Source organism: Mauremys mutica, chromosome 8 (assembly GCF_020497125.1).
Source record: "Mauremys mutica isolate MM-2020 ecotype Southern chromosome 8, ASM2049712v1, whole genome shotgun sequence".
In the NCBI taxonomy this organism is placed as follows: Eukaryota; Metazoa; Chordata; order Testudines; family Geoemydidae; genus Mauremys; species Mauremys mutica.
Window position 1 is genome coordinate 60,262,803 of NC_059079.1, and position 18,545 is coordinate 60,281,347.

General features: G+C 41.4%; 1 protein-coding gene across 3 annotated transcripts in view; it reads left to right on the top strand.

Annotated features, from left to right (window-relative positions):
* COP1 (COP1 E3 ubiquitin ligase) overlaps nt 1-18,545 on the top strand; it is a 198,974-nt gene that overhangs the window by 119,500 nt on the left and 60,929 nt on the right. For all 3 annotated transcript variants that reach the window (XM_045028092.1, XM_045028090.1, XM_045028091.1), the window contains exon 16: nt 14,619-14,736. In XM_045028092.1, the coding sequence (XP_044884027.1) occupies nt 14,619-14,736 (118 nt within the window). The remainder of the gene's footprint in view (nt 1-14,618; nt 14,737-18,545) is intronic.

Consider the following 18,545-nt stretch of genomic DNA (forward strand, 5'->3'; position numbering starts at 1 on the left):
AATTCATATCATACAATTCTTTTTGATGCAGAACAATCCTTTGTATTGAGCTCTTGTCCTGGCTCTCTCCCTTAATTGGTGACAAGAGAAGAAAATGGAAGCAGATCACTTAATGGTAATTTCTAAAAGGAGGACATGTGGTCTGTTAGGCAGAACTATGCACTGAGAGTCAGAACAGAGTGTGGCTCTGTCACTCGTGCACTAGACTCTTGGGGCGAGTCACTGATGCCCTCTGTGCCTCGTTTTATCTAATGGGAATAATAGCTACAGGAAAGGGGTGTTGTGAGACCTAGCAGACTGTACAGATTTTGAGATCTTTGATTAAAGGTGTTATATAATTATATTTCATAAATATAGAATATTTACTTACAAGCACTTCTGCTTCCATGTCAAGTATTGAACTAAGTTCACGTTAGGTGCCCTGGAGAAGTACATGTGGCTCACAACTGGCATTTTAGCCACTCCTTTAGGAGCAAACCCACAATAACTTTCTGTGGCTAATGCTGATGTGATTTGTTGTTGTGTTTGTTGGACAGTTGACTCTCTGAAAGCATCACCTAAAGCTCATTTTGACAAGATTAACTAGAACAAACTGTATGTCTAAGAGAGAAGGAATCTGCTTGATGTAGGACTTGGGTTTCCGATTTAGGAAATATATCTCTTAAAAGCACAGCCTCACTATGGTGGACGGAGGAGGTAAGAAATTGTTTAACTGCAACCTGACAGGATCTGCCACAGGGGAAAGTGCATTTAGAGAGGAAAAGATCCAAGCTCTCTGATTTTAATAAAATATTCTATTTGCATGCTTACTGAATTGAAACATTCTGCAGTATAAGCTGTAACCACTGCTGAATACAAAATACAGGTAATTTTGTGGTCTCTTCCTCTTTCTTTAAAAAAAGATAGTATTTTTTTTATCCTGAAATTAGTGATTTAAATCATGACCAAAGTTGTTGTTCTGCTCCAGCAGTAACACACTGATGCCTTCTGCCCATATATTTTCCAGTAGCACATCTTAGAAAAACAAGTTAACTGAAAATGTATGCAATTTGCAACTAGATTATTGTTCAGCTTGTCCAGTTTCCCTGCGGCTAGGCTGTCTGTGTTAACTTCAGCAAGCTAAATATAGCTGATAGCATGGTGAGAATAAAATAGTGCTGTAATGCTGTTAACAGCTACCATTGACCCTTTATTTCCCATATGTAGTATAGAGATCAAGCCATCAAAATTCCCTGATTCCTAGCTCTTGACACTAGAATGGTCTCCTGTTGGCACTATTATGTATTTGAATTACCCTTGTGCCTAAGAGTCTTAGCCATGAACCACAATCCCATTGTACTGGGTGCTTTACAAATACAGAACAAAGACAGCTCTTTGGAGGAATAGGTTTACAATCTAAGATTAGATAACACATAGATACAGGTGAATGAGATTACAAGGAAACAATCAGACAGTTCTTGGTCAGCATGATCGTTAGTGGTCTCAGCCCACCAACAGCCTACCAGTAAGCATCACAGAGTGTAGCCATAGCACTAACCGGTCTCTCACCTTTTTGTCCTATCCATTTGTAGTTTCTTGCCCTTTCTTCTCCTCCTCCTACTTCATTCCTCTTATCGCACAATGATACTGGACTTGAACACTTCCCAGGAAGAACCTTTCCTTTAAAGTCCCCATTACCAACAGATAGGATTTTGTACAACAGGTTTCTTAGCAGTGCGGTCCAATGAGGACTCCCTTTCCTACAAAAATCAATAATCCATCCTGCATTATCTCAGCCCCTTTCCCTGCACCCCCATCTCCCTTCTCACTTATTCTGAATACACAGCAGGGCCTTTAAAAAAACAAAACAAACAACAACAAAAAACCCACTACCACTCTTGCATCTTAAACTGCTGTTTTCTGCTCCTTCTCTCATTCAGTTATATGGTGAAATGGCACAGGGGAAGGAATGTTTGTATTTAACTCTTTTTAGTGCCTCTAGTCAAAAATTTCCAAAGCAGCATTTTCACAGCATTTTTTGTACCTATTACCAGGCATGAAGAATTAGTTTATGCTATAGTTGTCCAAATGGGATGATATTAAAAGTGAATTTTGTTATCCTGCGTGTTTATCAAATGCATGTTTTTTCCTCCCGCTGCATCATGTGCAAGATTGCTTTCCGAGGAAATCGAGTCTAAATCCATAGTAGAGCTATTTAAATCCAGGCTGTTCTTAATGCAAGATGCACAAATGTAACTCTTCAGAGTCCATATGAAAGAGTTGGTAGCATACCAGCATCTGCACGTTCATAGGGTCATACGTGAGCTTAAACTAAGAACCCTTTTTCTTGTGCAAAGGTGCTTCCCTCCCTTTCTATGTTTTCTGGGGGAAGAGGGCTGTCTGTTTATTGTCCATTCTCTACATATCTACTCTATGGTCACCATAGTATCTGAGCACCTCAGAAGATTGAGTTCATACTTACAGCATCCCTCTGAGGTAGGAAAGTATTATCCCATTTTAGAGATGGGCAACCGAGGCACAAAAAGATGAAGCGACTTTCCCTAGGTTGTAGCAGAGCCAAGATTTGAACCCAGATCTCCCATTTTGCATTAACAGCAAGATCATTATCTCCCCCTTTAGGTTTTTAAGGGGTGTCAGGTAGCCAGTCCTCTCTTTTAGGGTCTTTAGAGGGCCCCATAATCCAGAGACCAGTTTCCTAGGGAACTGAAAAGAGGAGGAAACGAATCACTGGGATTCTCTAGTAACTGCATATTAGGGATTGTGGCATCTGCCTCATGCCTAGAGAGAGCCACTTTTAAAATTGAGCTTTCCCAAATACAATAAAATTGTTGTATGTTTTCAGAGTACCACACAGCTTACATGCTTGAAATGCCTTCAGAACATCTTGATTTTTCTAAACTCGAGCAACTTCACCTTATCAGGCTTTTATTTGCTTGTTCATGTTTGTCAGGTTGCTGTTGTGCTGAACAGAACAGATGAGCTAGGACTAGAAGAGTACTTTAGTGACTAACGTTCAGGATAGGAGGGCCTGTCACAGTATGGAAGGCCTCTGCAGGGAACAGAACGCAGTCAACAGTCTTCAGTATCACAGAAATTCAGGATACTTGCAGACTTTGAATAATATAGCCTTAAATTCTTAAATGTATAAATCAAATGAACGCTTATCCAGTGGTGGTGACGTATAATTGAAGATGCAGGATGCCAGGCCAGTGATAATGGCTCATGTTAGAACATGCAAGACACACGTTGCTATGCCAATAGCTTTGTTTTCATTACAAGTATTCTCCCATCTCTTCCTGAAGACCTCCATCCTGTAAACAAAAAGTCCTGATGCACTTCCAGTTCAGGACCACATCTGGCTGCTTCAGCAGCCTTGAATGAAGCTGATAATACACTGTATGTCCAGGACAGACCACTTCTTGGACCATCCATATCCAGTGGAATATTGATTACTACAATAAGTGGAGCACTGACTTTTTCCAATGTCATGTTGTAAAACCAGTCTTTTAGGCTGCTTTAGATTTGTGTGCTTCGACTGCTTTGTGTCACTTCCAGCTATTAATGGAGGAGCAATGTGATATTAATGACCCAGAAGATAGATTGGGATTTTTCTAAGAGAATGTGAAGGCTTTTCAGTTAAAGCAAGTTCTTACCTTAATAGGCTCTCACTGGTAAGTACTTAGCTATATTGAAAACCTAAATTGATTCTCAAAGCATTTATTGTGAGCAGACACATGGTATGTTTGGGGTGGGAGTAGGTTGATAGATTGGAGTTGAGGTGCAAGTCACCTTTTTCTGTGAATTTATGGAGAGATTTTTCAAAGGCACAAAGGACAGTTAAGCACTGAGCTCACTTTTGTGTCTGAAAGTATCTGCCTCCGTGCTCTTGGAAAATCCCAAACTGGTGTTGGCTTGAGGGAAATCTGTGTTTTTCTGAAAGCGTGTGGTTTCACCTAAATCTGCCTTGAATATTTTAACATATTGCTTACTCTTAAAAGTAAACTGGGTCCATTTTTCTTAGCACAGTGTTCTGAAAGTTTCAATATTTAGTAGTCCTCCCCTCATATAAATTGTAGAACGTACTTTATTAAGTTTCTACTTGCTTTCAACTGCCATTTTGCAGCTACTGCTGCCTTGACAGGCACTTGCTGAAAATCTTATGGCATCAATAGTGTCAGAATCCATGGTGCTAAATTATAAACTATAAACCAGGAGTTGCAGCCAACCTCCTGTACTATCTTGTACTTATAGCAAAGCTGGTTCATTTGTAGCCAGCACGTGAAATGAAGACCACCAAGGAGAAGCCCAAATGGTGTAGGAAATAGCATTGATGATGTGGAAGATTAATCTTACCTTGGTCAGTACCAAATCAGTTTTTCACGTTGAAGGTAGTCACCTCTTGTGATCATTAGATCCTTAAGAACTCTTCAGAAGAGTAGTTAAGTTTGCGTAATTATGTTCCTCCTAGTTTAGTGTGTGGGTTGTGTTTTTTTTAATTTCAGCTGGATAAAGTGTTTATTTCTCCTAACTGTTGTGTTTACAGTGTTATATCTGTGTTGTTCCCAAGATATAAGACAAGGTAGGTGAGGTAATACCTTTTATTGTACCAATTTCTGTTGGTGGAAGGAACAAGCTTTTGAGCTTCACAGAGTTAATCATTGGGTTTGGAGAAGGTAATTTAAACTATCCAAACTAAAATGCACAATGGGACAGATCCTTAAGCATAAAGGGTTTACACACAACTATTGTGTAACCTTTTGGAGAAATGTTAAACAGTTGCTAGATTTCATCCCAGAAGTGGCTGCTCTTCGGTAGTGGGTAAAATGATAAAATCAGTTTGAAAAGCTTCATTTGATTATCCAGAGAAAAGGATAAATCTGTCATTAGCAGAAATTGATATGTTAATTGTTTTGCTTAAATACTCTTTTCCTGCACATTTTCTTACAACTTAGTTGAAGTCATTTTGTCAGTGTCACAAAATTATTCAAATTAAAATTGAAATGAACCTTGTAATTCAAGAATAGAAAAGGCAAGTTAAGATTAATCTTTTCCAAATTGCTGTCACTACCAGCTATTGCTGTATCCCTTAGAGAGAAGAATGCTTTCCCACTTTAGGAGTTCCCAAGGCAGCAGTTTCATTTGGGAGTCTTCCAGCAATTTACTCAACGGAATTGCTTGATGGAATGGCACCTTCTGTAATGCTTCAACACATCGTATATTTAGTATCATAATACTATGCTGTATAGGCTGCTGCTTAGACTCAAATTAACTCCTCCAATTCCTTATTCAGGTGCAGTACCCATTTAGGCGTTCTTAATGTGTACTATTTGCTGCATTTCACTGAAGCTTAGCGCAGAGCTAGTAAAGCCTGTGGCCCCTGAGTGTGCAATATTCTGATGCTAGAGTTAGTAAACTACAGATTATATCTGTATTTTATAGAGATTTTATCATTATCTGAGCACTTAAGCATAGTAAGAATTCTAAAGGAAGATGATTCTACTAGAATCCTGCACTAAAAGCTGCCTTGAGAATATTTTCTGAAAGTTACATGGTTAGGCAGCCAAATATCAGGAAATGTCAAAACTAAGGTTACATGTGCAACTGTAAATCTGCCCCCTCGTATATGCTTTGATAGAATCTAATTACCATACATTGCAGACTGTCGTCAATTGTTTTACCTTACATAAATGTGTATTATCTTGGTAACATTTTTTTCTTGTACGTGAGCTTGTACATTGGGGCCATGCCTGCACAGTGGATGCCCTTGTGCCTCCCTCTCCAAGGATGTAAAAGATAGAGTGGGCAAAACCATTCCTCGGTTTCGTCTTACCCTCCATGACTGAGAAATGGAGCCCCTGTAGTTTCCTTTTTGTGCACTGTGTGGTTTTGATACCTGTGTGTGTGTGTGTGTGTGTGTGTAGTAAAGCAATCGTAATTTCTCCTCCCCCCCCCCTCCAGATATTGGCTAGATATTAAAAAACCTCTTATTTGTTAGTGACTTCCCTGGTACTGGGATTTACTGCACCCCGAAACAAGTCCCTGGGATTCAAAAGCTGACCCGTCTATTATGCAGCTGTTTCACTTAATGATGGTGCCTCTTTTGCCTTTGAGAGAGGCATATCTCTGTTAGATACTCAATCTGTTGCTGCATCTTCAAGAGAGCACAGATAGAGCGAAGCTTGAGCTCCCCAGGAGAAAGAGTTGAAGCCAATGAGAGCTTCCTTGTTATCTGTGGAAAGGGCCTATCAGGCCTGAATAGGCTCTCAGCTAATGCTCCCATGAGCTTCTGCTAACTTTTAAGTAACTAAAACCTTCATCAACTGAGAACAGAAGAGAAGCTAAGTCCTCTTCTGCCCAGCCCGAGAAGGGTAGGAAAACATTGTTCCCACAGTGAATGCAGACCTAGGTTATGCCCCCTGGCACCTAGTAAAACGAGGCGTAGCTTTTCTCAGCTCCCTTCCCCTCCCTTCAGGGACCCCTCTCATGAGTTCTTGATATGTAGCAGCTCATATAAGATGACAAGGGATCCAAGAATCGAACTGTGATGACTGACTCATCTTGAAAAAGATCAATGCTGCAGGTGAACAATTCCATTCACCTAATCCTATGTCTCTTCACCCTGCTAAGTCTCAGGATCAACAAAGAAAAGTCATCACTTTACCCAAACCAGAGAATAGAGTTCATGGGGGCTGTATAGATTCCACATCAGCCACAGTATATCTACCACAGGAGATATTCAAGGCTATGGTAGACCTAATTAACCAACTACAGGCTCAACCACTCTGTCAAGAAAAATTATCACTATGCTGTTTAGAATTCAGAGAGGGCAATATGCCTAAGCATAAGCAAGGGATCCCAAAGCTGCTGAGTTTTGGTTAGCCCTAAAGAACATACAAAGTGTGCATATGTAGCAGCTACTACTTTTGGAACCTAAATCCATAACCCATTTGTGTGTGTATATTTATCTGCTTTAACATTGTAAATAACTCATTTCTTTTTCGTAGTTATTCTTTAGTTAGTTTATTACAGAATTGACTAAAAGCATGGTCTTTGGCAAGATATCTAACCTACAGTTAACCTGGGGTAAGTGATTGGTCCTGTGGGACTGGTAGTAACCTGAATATTGTGATTTTTTTGGTATAAGGGACCATCTGTCACAAAGGCAGGCTTGCATGCACGGCAAGATAGACCAGAGTGTCCAAAGGGGACTAAGACTCCACATTAAGGCTATTACAGTTCTTGAAGAGTTCACACTTGATACTTGGTTGGTGAAATCTAATTATAGAACATGAAACCAGTTTGGGGTTTGTGCCCTAGTTTGTAACAATCTGCTCTTAGGTTTGCACCCACGTTTGTGAGCCACTCCAGACAGCCTGACTGTCTGTCTGACAAGAAACCAATCTTTGACTTACCTTTTTACGTGAGAATCCTCTGCAGATCCAGCTCTTTAGAGTCAAAAAGGTCAAAGATTCACAAGAATTCCACAAAAAACCCTACATTTCTTTCCCCTCCCCATCTGAGCCCTTGCCCCAGCAGATTAAGACTTCTAATGCTGTACATCTTTTTCCCTCTTAATATGAGACAAGTTATTTAGTGGAGATTTTATGGGCTGCTGTGTCAAAAGCTTTAGACAAAGTCAATAAAAAATGTCCCCAGTGGGCAAAGACCATTATCCATAGCCTGATGAATGTCATCTGTAACCTCAAGCCATAGGGAGCCTATCGAATGCGAAGGTTAAAAACCAGTCTGGCAGTTCCCATCAAGGCTGCTGTTCCCTTTATCTACTCAGCAAAGGGAGATACAGCTATCTAATGAAATGCTAATGTTGAGCCACACTTAAAAAAATGCAGTGAATTTGGTGCTAGTGAAAGAAACGAAAACCACTGAATGAAGCAAGGCATGTGGTGCAGGCAAGTGCTGTGCAGTTATCCCCACAGAGTTCTGTCAAAGAACAAAACTGCTAGGCTGTAACACCCTGCTGTCCTGGTCGTGAGCTTCTCAGGAGCAGTGTACCAGTTGTTAGCTCTGATGGCGCTGCCAAAGATTCAGTGGCCAGACTTACTTAATGTAACTCAATCATATTAAAAACTCAGGCAATTCTGTGGTTTCCTCAGTTGTTACATTTCCAGACCTAGGCAACAGGGAAAATAAATCTAAAGAAACCTTGAGTTACGCATCTCTTATATGGACTTTGCGCTGTCAGATACCAGCACAGCACCTGGGAGAGTCAGCCTGCAGGGAAAACTTGCATTGGTTGCATTATCTCACTTCAGTGCCCCTTATTGGGTAACCGTTGTTAAGCAGGTGGGGCAACCGCTCCGAAACAATACTTAAGAGCTCATTGGACTATGGGTTTGATGTTTCTGAAACTGGTCAATATATAGACAAGGCACAGTGAGCCCACTATACAGGTGCACTCGTGAAATAAAGAACAAGAAGCCGAAGGGGCAGGAGGAGGTAGTAGCAGCAGGGGAGAGAGGGAATGTGACAAAGTAAGGAGAAGGATCATCCCAGTAAGGAGGTCCAGGTCCTAGGACTCACCAAGTTAATTAAGGATCCTAGATGACCTAGGAAGGCATCTTTTCTAGGACCAGTCCTCCCCTTCTCTCTGTATGGGCATCGGAGGTCAGGGTCCCGGTTTCTACCAGGGGAAAGAAGAGGTCCAAGCAGCTTCCCTAATTGCTTACATATCCCCTATTTAGGTTTCCATCAAGACAAAGGTGTCTTGCATACTATATCATCGTATTCCTTTTTCTTGTCAGTAACATAAGGGAGGAAGCTTCAAAAAAGCTGTCGGAGGGCCCTGAAATTATATCTGTCCCCTCATTTTGTTGCTATTTTTATTCCAGCCAGGGATGTTACCTCTAAGCATTTGTTTCCCTTTTTTATCAAGCAATATGGCATACATGCTAGGCCTGCTTGCTAACATGAGCCTTTGGCCAACTTGTGTTGATGTTCAAATTCTGCTAGTCCACCATTTTGTGCCTGTTCAGCAAAATCCGTTAAATTTGACCAAGCTTTCCCAGGGGGGGATTACCACCTTTTTCTATCAAGAAGCATCTGTGGTGCGGTGTTTAATCAGAACCTCGGCTTTCTCCACTCTTCAGATTTGACAGTGGTGTGACTGCGTACCCACTGGTTTTATCACCAAGTAAAATTTTTTCAGACATACACTGTATCAATTCAGGATTCTGCTTCTCAGTTGTGTGTGTGCTGGACACTCATGTCCAGATTTATTCTGGGGGAGCAAAAAGGTAGCATTAATTACATAAGTGTCTGCAGATAAATGTCTAAATATACTTGATTGGATTTCAACACGTACAGCCTCTCTGGAACAGTGAGCACTTCTCTTGGTACCTCTGAAATCAATACCTCTTAAAAGAACAGAGTGAAAATGCAAAAAAAGGTAACTCCCCTATCCTGCCTTCTACACATCTGACATTTGTGACTTTATTGTTGTTCTCTCCCATGATGATATGACCGGGGCGGGGAGCAGAGCTGACTCACTTAGACTAGGTCTCCTTTGCCTCTGATTTGAAATAATTTAAAACAGCAGACCCAACAATAGACAAAAAAGGGTCAGGCTTCCCCAAATATCTCTAGTGGTTGCTACTTTCATAATATCTCTCACTGGAATGAAACCAGACAACCAATGTCCAAACTTGAAATTCAGTGGAGGAGCCTTATACAGACAAAGAGATTTAAAGGGTCAGTAATCAGACTGCCCTGCCTGGGTACCAAATAAATAAAGCTGAGTTTTAGTACCATAGAATACTCCTGGATTAATGTTTTCCAGACACTCCATACTACCGCCACCTCTTATCGTGAAGAAAATTCCAGTGCAGTGACCACTTTTTTTTTTCCTGCGCACCAGTTACCGTAAACAAAATGCAGCCTACCACCTCCAGTCACCTCTGAAGGGACTCTGAGCTGATGGATTGCCAGATATGCATTTTGGGCACTTTCCTCCAATCCACATATTCTAATTACCTGTACACAACAGACTGGGAGGGTGGGCTGGGGGAGCATATGGTATAATAAAAGCCCCACTTACGTATAATCAGAAAAGCAGAGATTCAAAATATTAACATCTGCTAAGAAAGGCATTGTGATGCTATACTGTGGGTTGCAAATGACACTTATACCAGATGGGTCAGCCAGCCCATGGACTGATTCTTCCCCACTTGGGGTAATTATCAAGACCCTGACCTAATTATGACCTTAATCTTAAAGGGTGCTAATCCTTAGATTTAAATTTGACACTCACATTATTTTGAATTATCTTTAGGTGCCCAATTGCTGTCGTGTGTGTAAATTGGGTAATGAGCAAATAAAGAGCGGATAGGTAGTACTCCACTGTTTGAAGCAGAATGCAGCAATACTTTCTCTAACTAAAAGTTACCATGTAAGAGCTATATTCTGTCTCTGACCAAACTTCAGTTGTTTCAGTGCTCTGAATCCAGAGCCATGTATGGCCCTACCTTTGTAGATCCAGACCGTAGTTAAAAATGTAATGTGGTTTTTGCATAGAATGAAATTGGCAACTATATGCAAGAGTGGAGCAAATCACAGTCCAAAGAGTGCTTTGAGAACAGAGAGGTGCTAACAGACCAATTACTTCATACTTCAAGCACATTAAGGCAGTTGCCTAAACCATGAACTAAAACACTATGCTGTTGACCCACCATACATGAAAATTACAGCTAACTTTGCTCCACTCCAAACTTCTGCTACTTGCATACTAACTGATATCCTATCCTATGTCTCTCTCCACAAACCTATCTATTTTCTTGAATTTGACATTCTACCTGTCTGACTTCATATACGCCAAGCAGCTCACAACCTATATTTCTAACTGCTGACTTAATGTATACTTAACTGTAAATCATTTAAATAAACAATTGCTTCTTGAAGTGGATTTATAATGTGCATAAAAATTTCAAAAGAATGTAATTTGAATTCTTCCAATGTTTCCAGAAATGGCAGACTGAGAGGAAAGGCTTGCAATTGTCCAATGTTTAGCTAACGCTGTGTTAGAAGTGCTAATGGTGGAAGTGATAAAGTAGTTGATGTAGAAAGTGAGTATTACCTAGAGTTTCTGGATGGCTGGATAGATCGATTGTTCTAGCCTTCAGTTTGTGTGTATCACTACTCTAAATGTTCCAGAATCCAGGGAAATGTACAAAACTGCTCATACATTACCCATTCTTCTCTAACCCATATTACAAAAGAAACTGCTTCTAAGGTCACCATTGATTGATAAATATGCACTTTGTGGTGAGAAGTTTTGTGGTGGAGAGAGACACTTCTTGGTCAGTTGTCACTTACACTATGTTTTGGGCTTTGAGGTATAACTCCAAAGGGATTAGACTATCTTTGAGCACTTCGAAGAAACATTATTTAATACAACGATCTGGAGTCTGGGACTTTTCCAATAACTGTAGTTGATCTTGGCTGCTCTTTTTGCCTTCTGAGGCAATTAAAGGAAAACTGTTGTGTGTAGTGTGACCTGGCTCAAAAAACTTGAAGCATTTTTAGAAATGAACAGCATGGGAGCGGCTTCCAGTAACATTCAAGTCAACAGGAATTATTAGTGTCTTAAAATTATATGGTTGATATAGTAACCCAGAATAGGGTAAAGCATTTGTAGATCTCAGGCAAATCAGAGCACGTAAGAAATAAGCAAGTTGATAAGGAGGTTGGCATTTGAGTGGCATTCAGCATAAGGCTTTTGACTGTAGAAAAGTGGATTCAAAGTTGAAACTGATGTAAGTCAGTCAGTCTGCTGGTCTGGAGCACAACCTTTGTGTTTATGCACATCGCAGTATTGTGGCAAAATTCCACAGAGAATCTGTGTAATTCCAATGTTTGTGGCTAAGGAAAAAACTAAAGGCAAATAAATAGCAGCTGGTGCTGCAGGTCAGAACTGAACTGTGTTTTATAGAGCTGTATGGAAAGCTGAGGTGGTATAGGTGGGGTTTTAAGGGACACAGGCAGAGTTTTGGAAGGGATGTGTGCATGGAGAGGGAACAGTCAGTGTTTTTTGGCGCTGTACTTGGCTTTCATGATTAGAAGTGTTCTAGACAGTTCACTAATGTCTAACCCAAGATACAGGGGAATGCCAGAAATTTTGCCAGTTGTGGACAATCTCAGAATAGGGCAAGGGAGAGGCTTCTGCTGGGATATCTGAAATTTTTATTTTTCTCATTTTGCTTGGTTTTAAAGATCTCTGCTTTCTTAGCAGATGGCATTTTTTCTTGTTTTGTGAAGGTCCATATGGCCTAAAAGAGTCTCTCTTTAATTGTAAAATGTGACCACCTGTTCTGATTTTAATGAATGCAATGAGCTTTAGTCTTTATATATCTACTTTAAAATAGCTACTTCAGTTTCATAAAAAAAAACCAAAAAAACCCTTGGTTGGGCACAAATACTTTCACTGCTGAAATAAGCAATTAATAATTAAGTGGCTAATTTTAGAACCCTGTGGCCTTCCTGTTCCCTTGGACTCTCACTGATCTGAGCAGACAGTGATTGATTGTCCTGTCAGCACAGATAGGTGCATTGTGCTGGAGCCAGATGCCAGCACACTTGGGGTTGTTTATTGCCATGTTTAGAAGGTAAGTACAACTTCACATCTTATCTGTGAAAATGGACACAACCTCCCATCTACATTAATCCAGCTGCTTATTCCATTTCCCTCGTCACCACACCTCTCCCTATCACCACCTGAAGTATGAAATCTGGAGAACTCAGAAGATATCTTCTGTTCAGATAATGACTGTCCAGCTGGAGAGGAGGTTGATTCCAAATAAAAATAGCTTTTAAATGGCTTATACAGTAACAACTTCCTAATGAAAGACTTGTTGGAACCATCCAGCTTGTTAAAGTAATTGCAGCCAATTCAGTGTTTCAGGGTTGCCAAATCACGCATGTTTGCGAGAATACAGAACACTTACCATATTTAGGCTGGGTTTTTTCAAAGGAGCCAAAGAGAGTTAGGCCCCAAATCCCATTAATGGGATTTGAGCACTTAATTCTCCTAGGCACCTTTGCAAGTCTCTCCATTACTGAGAGAGCTTGGTGCATCATTTCATTCTGAAGCAGACTACAGTATTAAAACTGAAGAAATTACCTGGGATTTTGATGGACAGTGGGCTAGTATTCAGTTGTAGTAGAAACAATAGTTCTTGAGAGAGAACTGCCAAAAGCCGAAAGCAGTCTTTCAAATGGTTTTGAGTGCCAGTGGTGGTGGGTGCAACAATTGAATTTCAGTACAGCAGAAATTACACTGGAATCTTGTCAAGCAACTATGTGGTGGAAATAACATGAAGTGACTGCTTGTGAGCATTTGCGAGGTACATGGACGAGAGGACATGGTTTGAAAAAGAGATAGTGAAACCTCTCCTTTTACCAAAATACTCTTTCCATGTTGACATACAAAGAGAAAACGAATCATAAAGGATGTTGGGTATAAATTGACGCGTTTCTCATTTTACTGAAGCTTGCTTGACAGAACCACCTCTAGCCCCAGACAAAAGATTTATGTGCTTAGCCAGGTAAAAAGCTGCCTTTGCTTGTTCAGTGGCAGTTTTTGTAACCGTAACCTAATAGGTTTAAATCCAGTTCTCTCTCTAATCACTTGGATTTCCAGACAAACTGGGTATCATTTTTAAGATTCTGAATATTGCCTTGAAATTCCAAGTGAACACACAACTTACTGAATGTCTGTAGCTATTGGCATTAAAACCCATTTAAATTTACTCATTGTAATAAACCCCAATTTGGGCATGGTTTTTTTTTTGGGGCGGGGGCATGGTTTGTTAGGAGAATAAACCTTAGTTTTCAGTTGAGCTCTAGATCTATCACATCTATGTGGGAATGGGATTTTTTATTCAGTTTCAGCCTACATATAGCGCCCCCTTCATTCCCTCCGTTTTTAATAATACCAGTCGTTGGTTAAATAAAGATCAGCATAAATAATTGGAAAAGTGGGGAAGGAAGGAGTTGATTGACCTTGTTGGACTGAAGAGAATGTTTGGTGTGTTCTTGGGTTTGGGTCAGTTGAGTTTTTCCCTGCTCTTTTCTGGGAATTGAGATTTAGCTGCACAAACATTTAAAATGCAGTGTTACTTGTGTAGTGGTTCCTTTTATGTGGTTATGACCTTGCAGTACATCTCAAATAGTTCTTAAAGGAAGCTAAAATCTAGTCTGCTTTCCCTCATTAGCCAAAATGCCAATTCTCTCTTGATTTGAAATGAAGTTGGAGGGAAGGTGGGAGAGAAAGGAAGCAAAAGTGTAATATGCTAGAGTCCATTTTAGATAAACATGAAAAATCTAGCCATATTTTCCACCTTCCAAGTTCAGCAGCAGACTGAGTCTTCAGCCTATCTAAATCCAGTGCAGACTGTGCTAACAAGCTTCACCTAGGTCAGAGTCAGGAAAACCTTAGAGTGGATTTCTGTGCTGTTTCTACTTTAGTAGCTTGTGGCATTGTCTCATGTCAAGTATTTTTTGGTTTGCTTTTTGAACTGATTGATTAGACATAAGAGATCGATATCACAAATATTACCTCCTAACAAGTTTTGCCTCTGTACTCTCTCTTCCCTGCTTGTCTCTAGATCACTGTGTTCACTACTATGATCTTCGCAACACTAAGCAGCCAATCATGGTGTTCAAAGGGCATCGCAAGGCAGTCTCCTATGCAAAGTTTGTGAGTGGAGAAGAAATTGTCTCTGCGTAAGTATTTCCTTTCATTGGGCTAAAAGCATAGGCTCAGAAAGCTGCTAAGAATCATTCTTGACTGTTGTACATACAAGCCTGCGTGGGTGGGTGTATACCACATACTTGCAAATTGTCATTCTGTTAAATAGCAGATTGCTGTGCTTTGTAGAACAAAAATAGAAAACAATTTCCGGTCGTAGGCTTTGCTGTCTCATATAGCAAGGAATTCAAGAAAAATACCAATACAGCTAGATTATGGCTTATGATCATGATCCTCCCCCTCCTCCCCCCAGTAAAACAGCTGTTCTGGAAGGAGTAGCTGGGTGCCACAGTGTGGTGATATACTAGTCTCCTCCAAAGCCCTGAGTGCAAATTTAACTTGGGTCAGAAAGAAAGGAGAAGAGGGACTAAGTTTAGAGGTCTAATGAACAATTATCCATATTGGAAATCATACCACAGTTCCACGCATCTTGATTAAACCAGCATTTTCTGCTCTAGAGGCCTAGGGCCAGAACAGAATGGGATGTTTTAAGTCAGTACTGAGGTGTGTGTATATACTGGTTCAGTACTACAACATGGAGGATGCTGCAGGTCAAAGTAGCTTATAGGCAGAGCTGTGTGGTGGAAACTTCTACAGTGCTTTCCAGTGATGTCTGATTTTAATCAGTTCCATTTTCATCTCATTTTCATTAGCATTACTACTCTCTAAAAGGTGCACATTTGTTTTTAGAATTTAAACAACTTAACCCCATGCTTTTATTGAACTGAATGTTGTGTAGAAGTGAAGTATTTTGGAAAAGTGGAAGGCAGGAAATGTTGTAGATGCATCATGAGATGGCACATCACACATGGGACATATAATGACGAAATGGCACTGTCCTGCTTGAGAGCTGGCCATCTGAGAATGCTTATTCCACAACCCCGGGAGGGATATTGATAGAGCTGTCAGCCTCTGATAAGGCAACAGCAGGATTGCAGGGATTGTGCATGCAGAGCTGGGACATCTTTTTCCACTGCATGCTGAAATTAATTTATAAAAAGTAGATTGCATTCATTTTTAGCTTCTCCCAAATTTTGAGAAGAGATGGTAGTAAGATTTCTGAGTACCAAAGATTTACTGCTTTAATCAAAATATACATACAAATAAAATTCTCTTTGTTTCCAACTAAAGTTATTTCATAGATTGTATTGATTTGTTCAGCCTTGTTAAGTTAGGCTTTGACCTCCGGCAGTGTTCAGAACTGCCTAATGTTCAGCAGGGTCCATTGATCATGGTGCTGCTTTACAGAGAGTCTGATTTTGATAGAGCAGTGTATTCAGGATAATTTTTTGGAGAGGATGTGAAGTGGAGAAGTGTAAGGTATCAAAGAGGGAGGATCAGTGTTTTCTTCCTCTCCCTGCTGTATAGTGGTAGGTAGATTGTTCTTGCATTATGGTGCTCATATCTTGAGCAATGAAAACATAATTAGAGGTTGAGATGAATTTGTTACTATTAAATGCATTCCATCAACAATAGATTTTAAGTATTTTTATTTTAATGAACAAAGATTTAGACTGTATGACACTAAAACACGGAGGTTTAAGTGCCTATATATTAGGACCTTCCTGATGAGTTGACTGATGGCACAAGCAAGCAGAAGCAGTCAAAGAATTCTGGCAGCTTAGGATCTGGGGAACAATTGTGTTGGTGACTCATAGATATGGGGTTAGCTAGTCTGACTGGTTGCAACCCATAGAAGGTACAAGAGCTTGTGTTTAAAATCAGTAGTAGTAGCTGCCCTAATAGTACAAGGAGCCCCTATATCTCTGGGAGGGCAGGCAATGTAAAATTGTAATCCCTCTCCATTTCTAGAAACTACTGCAGCACGGTACAAATGTGAAAGCATGGGAAAGGGAAATGTCTGACAAACTCTCTTGGCTAAGGCTTATAAGATCAAAGGAGAACACACTACCTTCTTTGAGTGATGGTCCTGTTGTGTATTCCACTGTGGGGAGTCGGTGAATTCTTGAAAACAGCGTTCATTGTTCTTCTCATGCACCCTCCAAACAAGGAGATAGAGAGCAGAGTGGACTGACTGCCTCTCCAGTTCTGTCTCCACATGGCCTGGATGGGATCCTCCAGTGTGTCAAGAGCTTTGTCTTCCTTCATTCTTCAGTTTGTAAATAGTTTAGACGTTTACTCTGTCATTTTAGTTAAGTTTTATAATTAGATAGAACCACTGTCCTGGGGAACTCTCCTTTCTGCTCCTCCATATTCTGTTGCGCTTCCAGGCTTCAAAATACCTCCCTCTTCTTCTCCCATATATCTGCCTGACTCAGCAAGGAGTGTACCTCCTGCCACGAGGTCTGACTTGGGAACGAGGGAATCTACTCAAACAGATCCGCTGTTGAGGGACTTGTCAAGAAGGCAAGGAGCATTATCATAACCATGAAAGCAGATCCTCCAAGTCTACTCCAAAGAAGTCAGATACAACCCTACCTAAGTTGAGCAAGTCTTTCTGCTCAGCCCATGAGGGGACTTAGCATGTCTGAAGTCTCGGGGTCATGACAAGAAAACCCACAAATCCAGGGCTCCGGTACCAGACTGTGTGCTGGGAGCAATGGTGCCTCTCGTACCAACTAAACCTAAACACTGGGAACTGACAGCACAGACACAAAGGCACCATCAGGCACCTCAGCCACTGAGGGTAATAGTTCTGTCTTGCCTGACTGGAGCAAATTGTAACTGTTCCAGCTCAGTTGGTTCAGGCAGGCAAAACCCCTCACGCTCCAGAGAGAGCAAAGCATTATGCTCCACTTCATGACATCTTTGCTCTCCTGGATCCCCAGTCTCCATTGCCAACAGGTCCTTCCCTCACGAGGGAGGACCTGACTCCACTGGGAGATGCATCTTGTGGGAGGCATCTGTCTCCCAATCTATCATCCAGTCATGGTTTCCCTCTAGCAGAACTGTCTGTACCGCTGATAGATCCAGAATCGGCCCTTTCTTGGAAGACTCTGAATTGCCTGATGAACCAGTCTCCTCCTCTGAGGCATGCCTTCCCAGAAAAGGGACCCTGTCATGGGGTCCACTCACTGAGCGCAGCACCCCCTGCAGCCTGTCCTGGGGATTAGCTCCACCTGCTTGCACTCTCCTTGTGGTGTTCTCTTCTCCTGTCTTGTCTTGCTCTGCTGCCCCACTCACTCCTGGGTCTGCAGCTTCCTCTCTGTGGCTTGGCCCTCTGGCCGGGTCAGTAAAGTCCTCCCCTTCCGGGGAATTCAGTTTTTCCAGACCTGCTGTCTGGTTGGTGTCTCCAATGCCCTTCCTACTCCACAGTGGCTGATAAGGGAACCCAGGCGCACCCTCTACACTGGGTTCCAGCCCAGGGACCTAAACAAGCAGCCACAGTTTGTACAGTTCCACATCTTGCTGCTGTTTCCCTGGGCTTCTTCCTTCTCTGGGTGTGATAGCCTCCAACTCGCTCCACTCAAGGAGTGACTACAGCTTTTCCCAGCAGCCCCCTGTCTGCAGATAGCTACCTGGCTTTATACAGGCCCCGCCTTTTCCTGCACAGGTGAGCTTGTTCCCAATCAGTGGTGTCCTTATAGCCTAAGGCTCTCCTGCTTGAGGCCTAATTAGCAGATTTGGCCCACCTGGCCTAATTCAGCTCTTTCAGGGCTAATGCGAGGAGTCCACCCCATCAGAGACCCGGAGCACTCTGGAACCAACATCCACCTCAACAACGGCCTCAGAATGCCATGGGGACCTCTACAACCACCCTTTGACCTGACTTACTGGCTATACTGGGGACCATGGCACCTGTACTGTCCCGCAGAGTCGACAT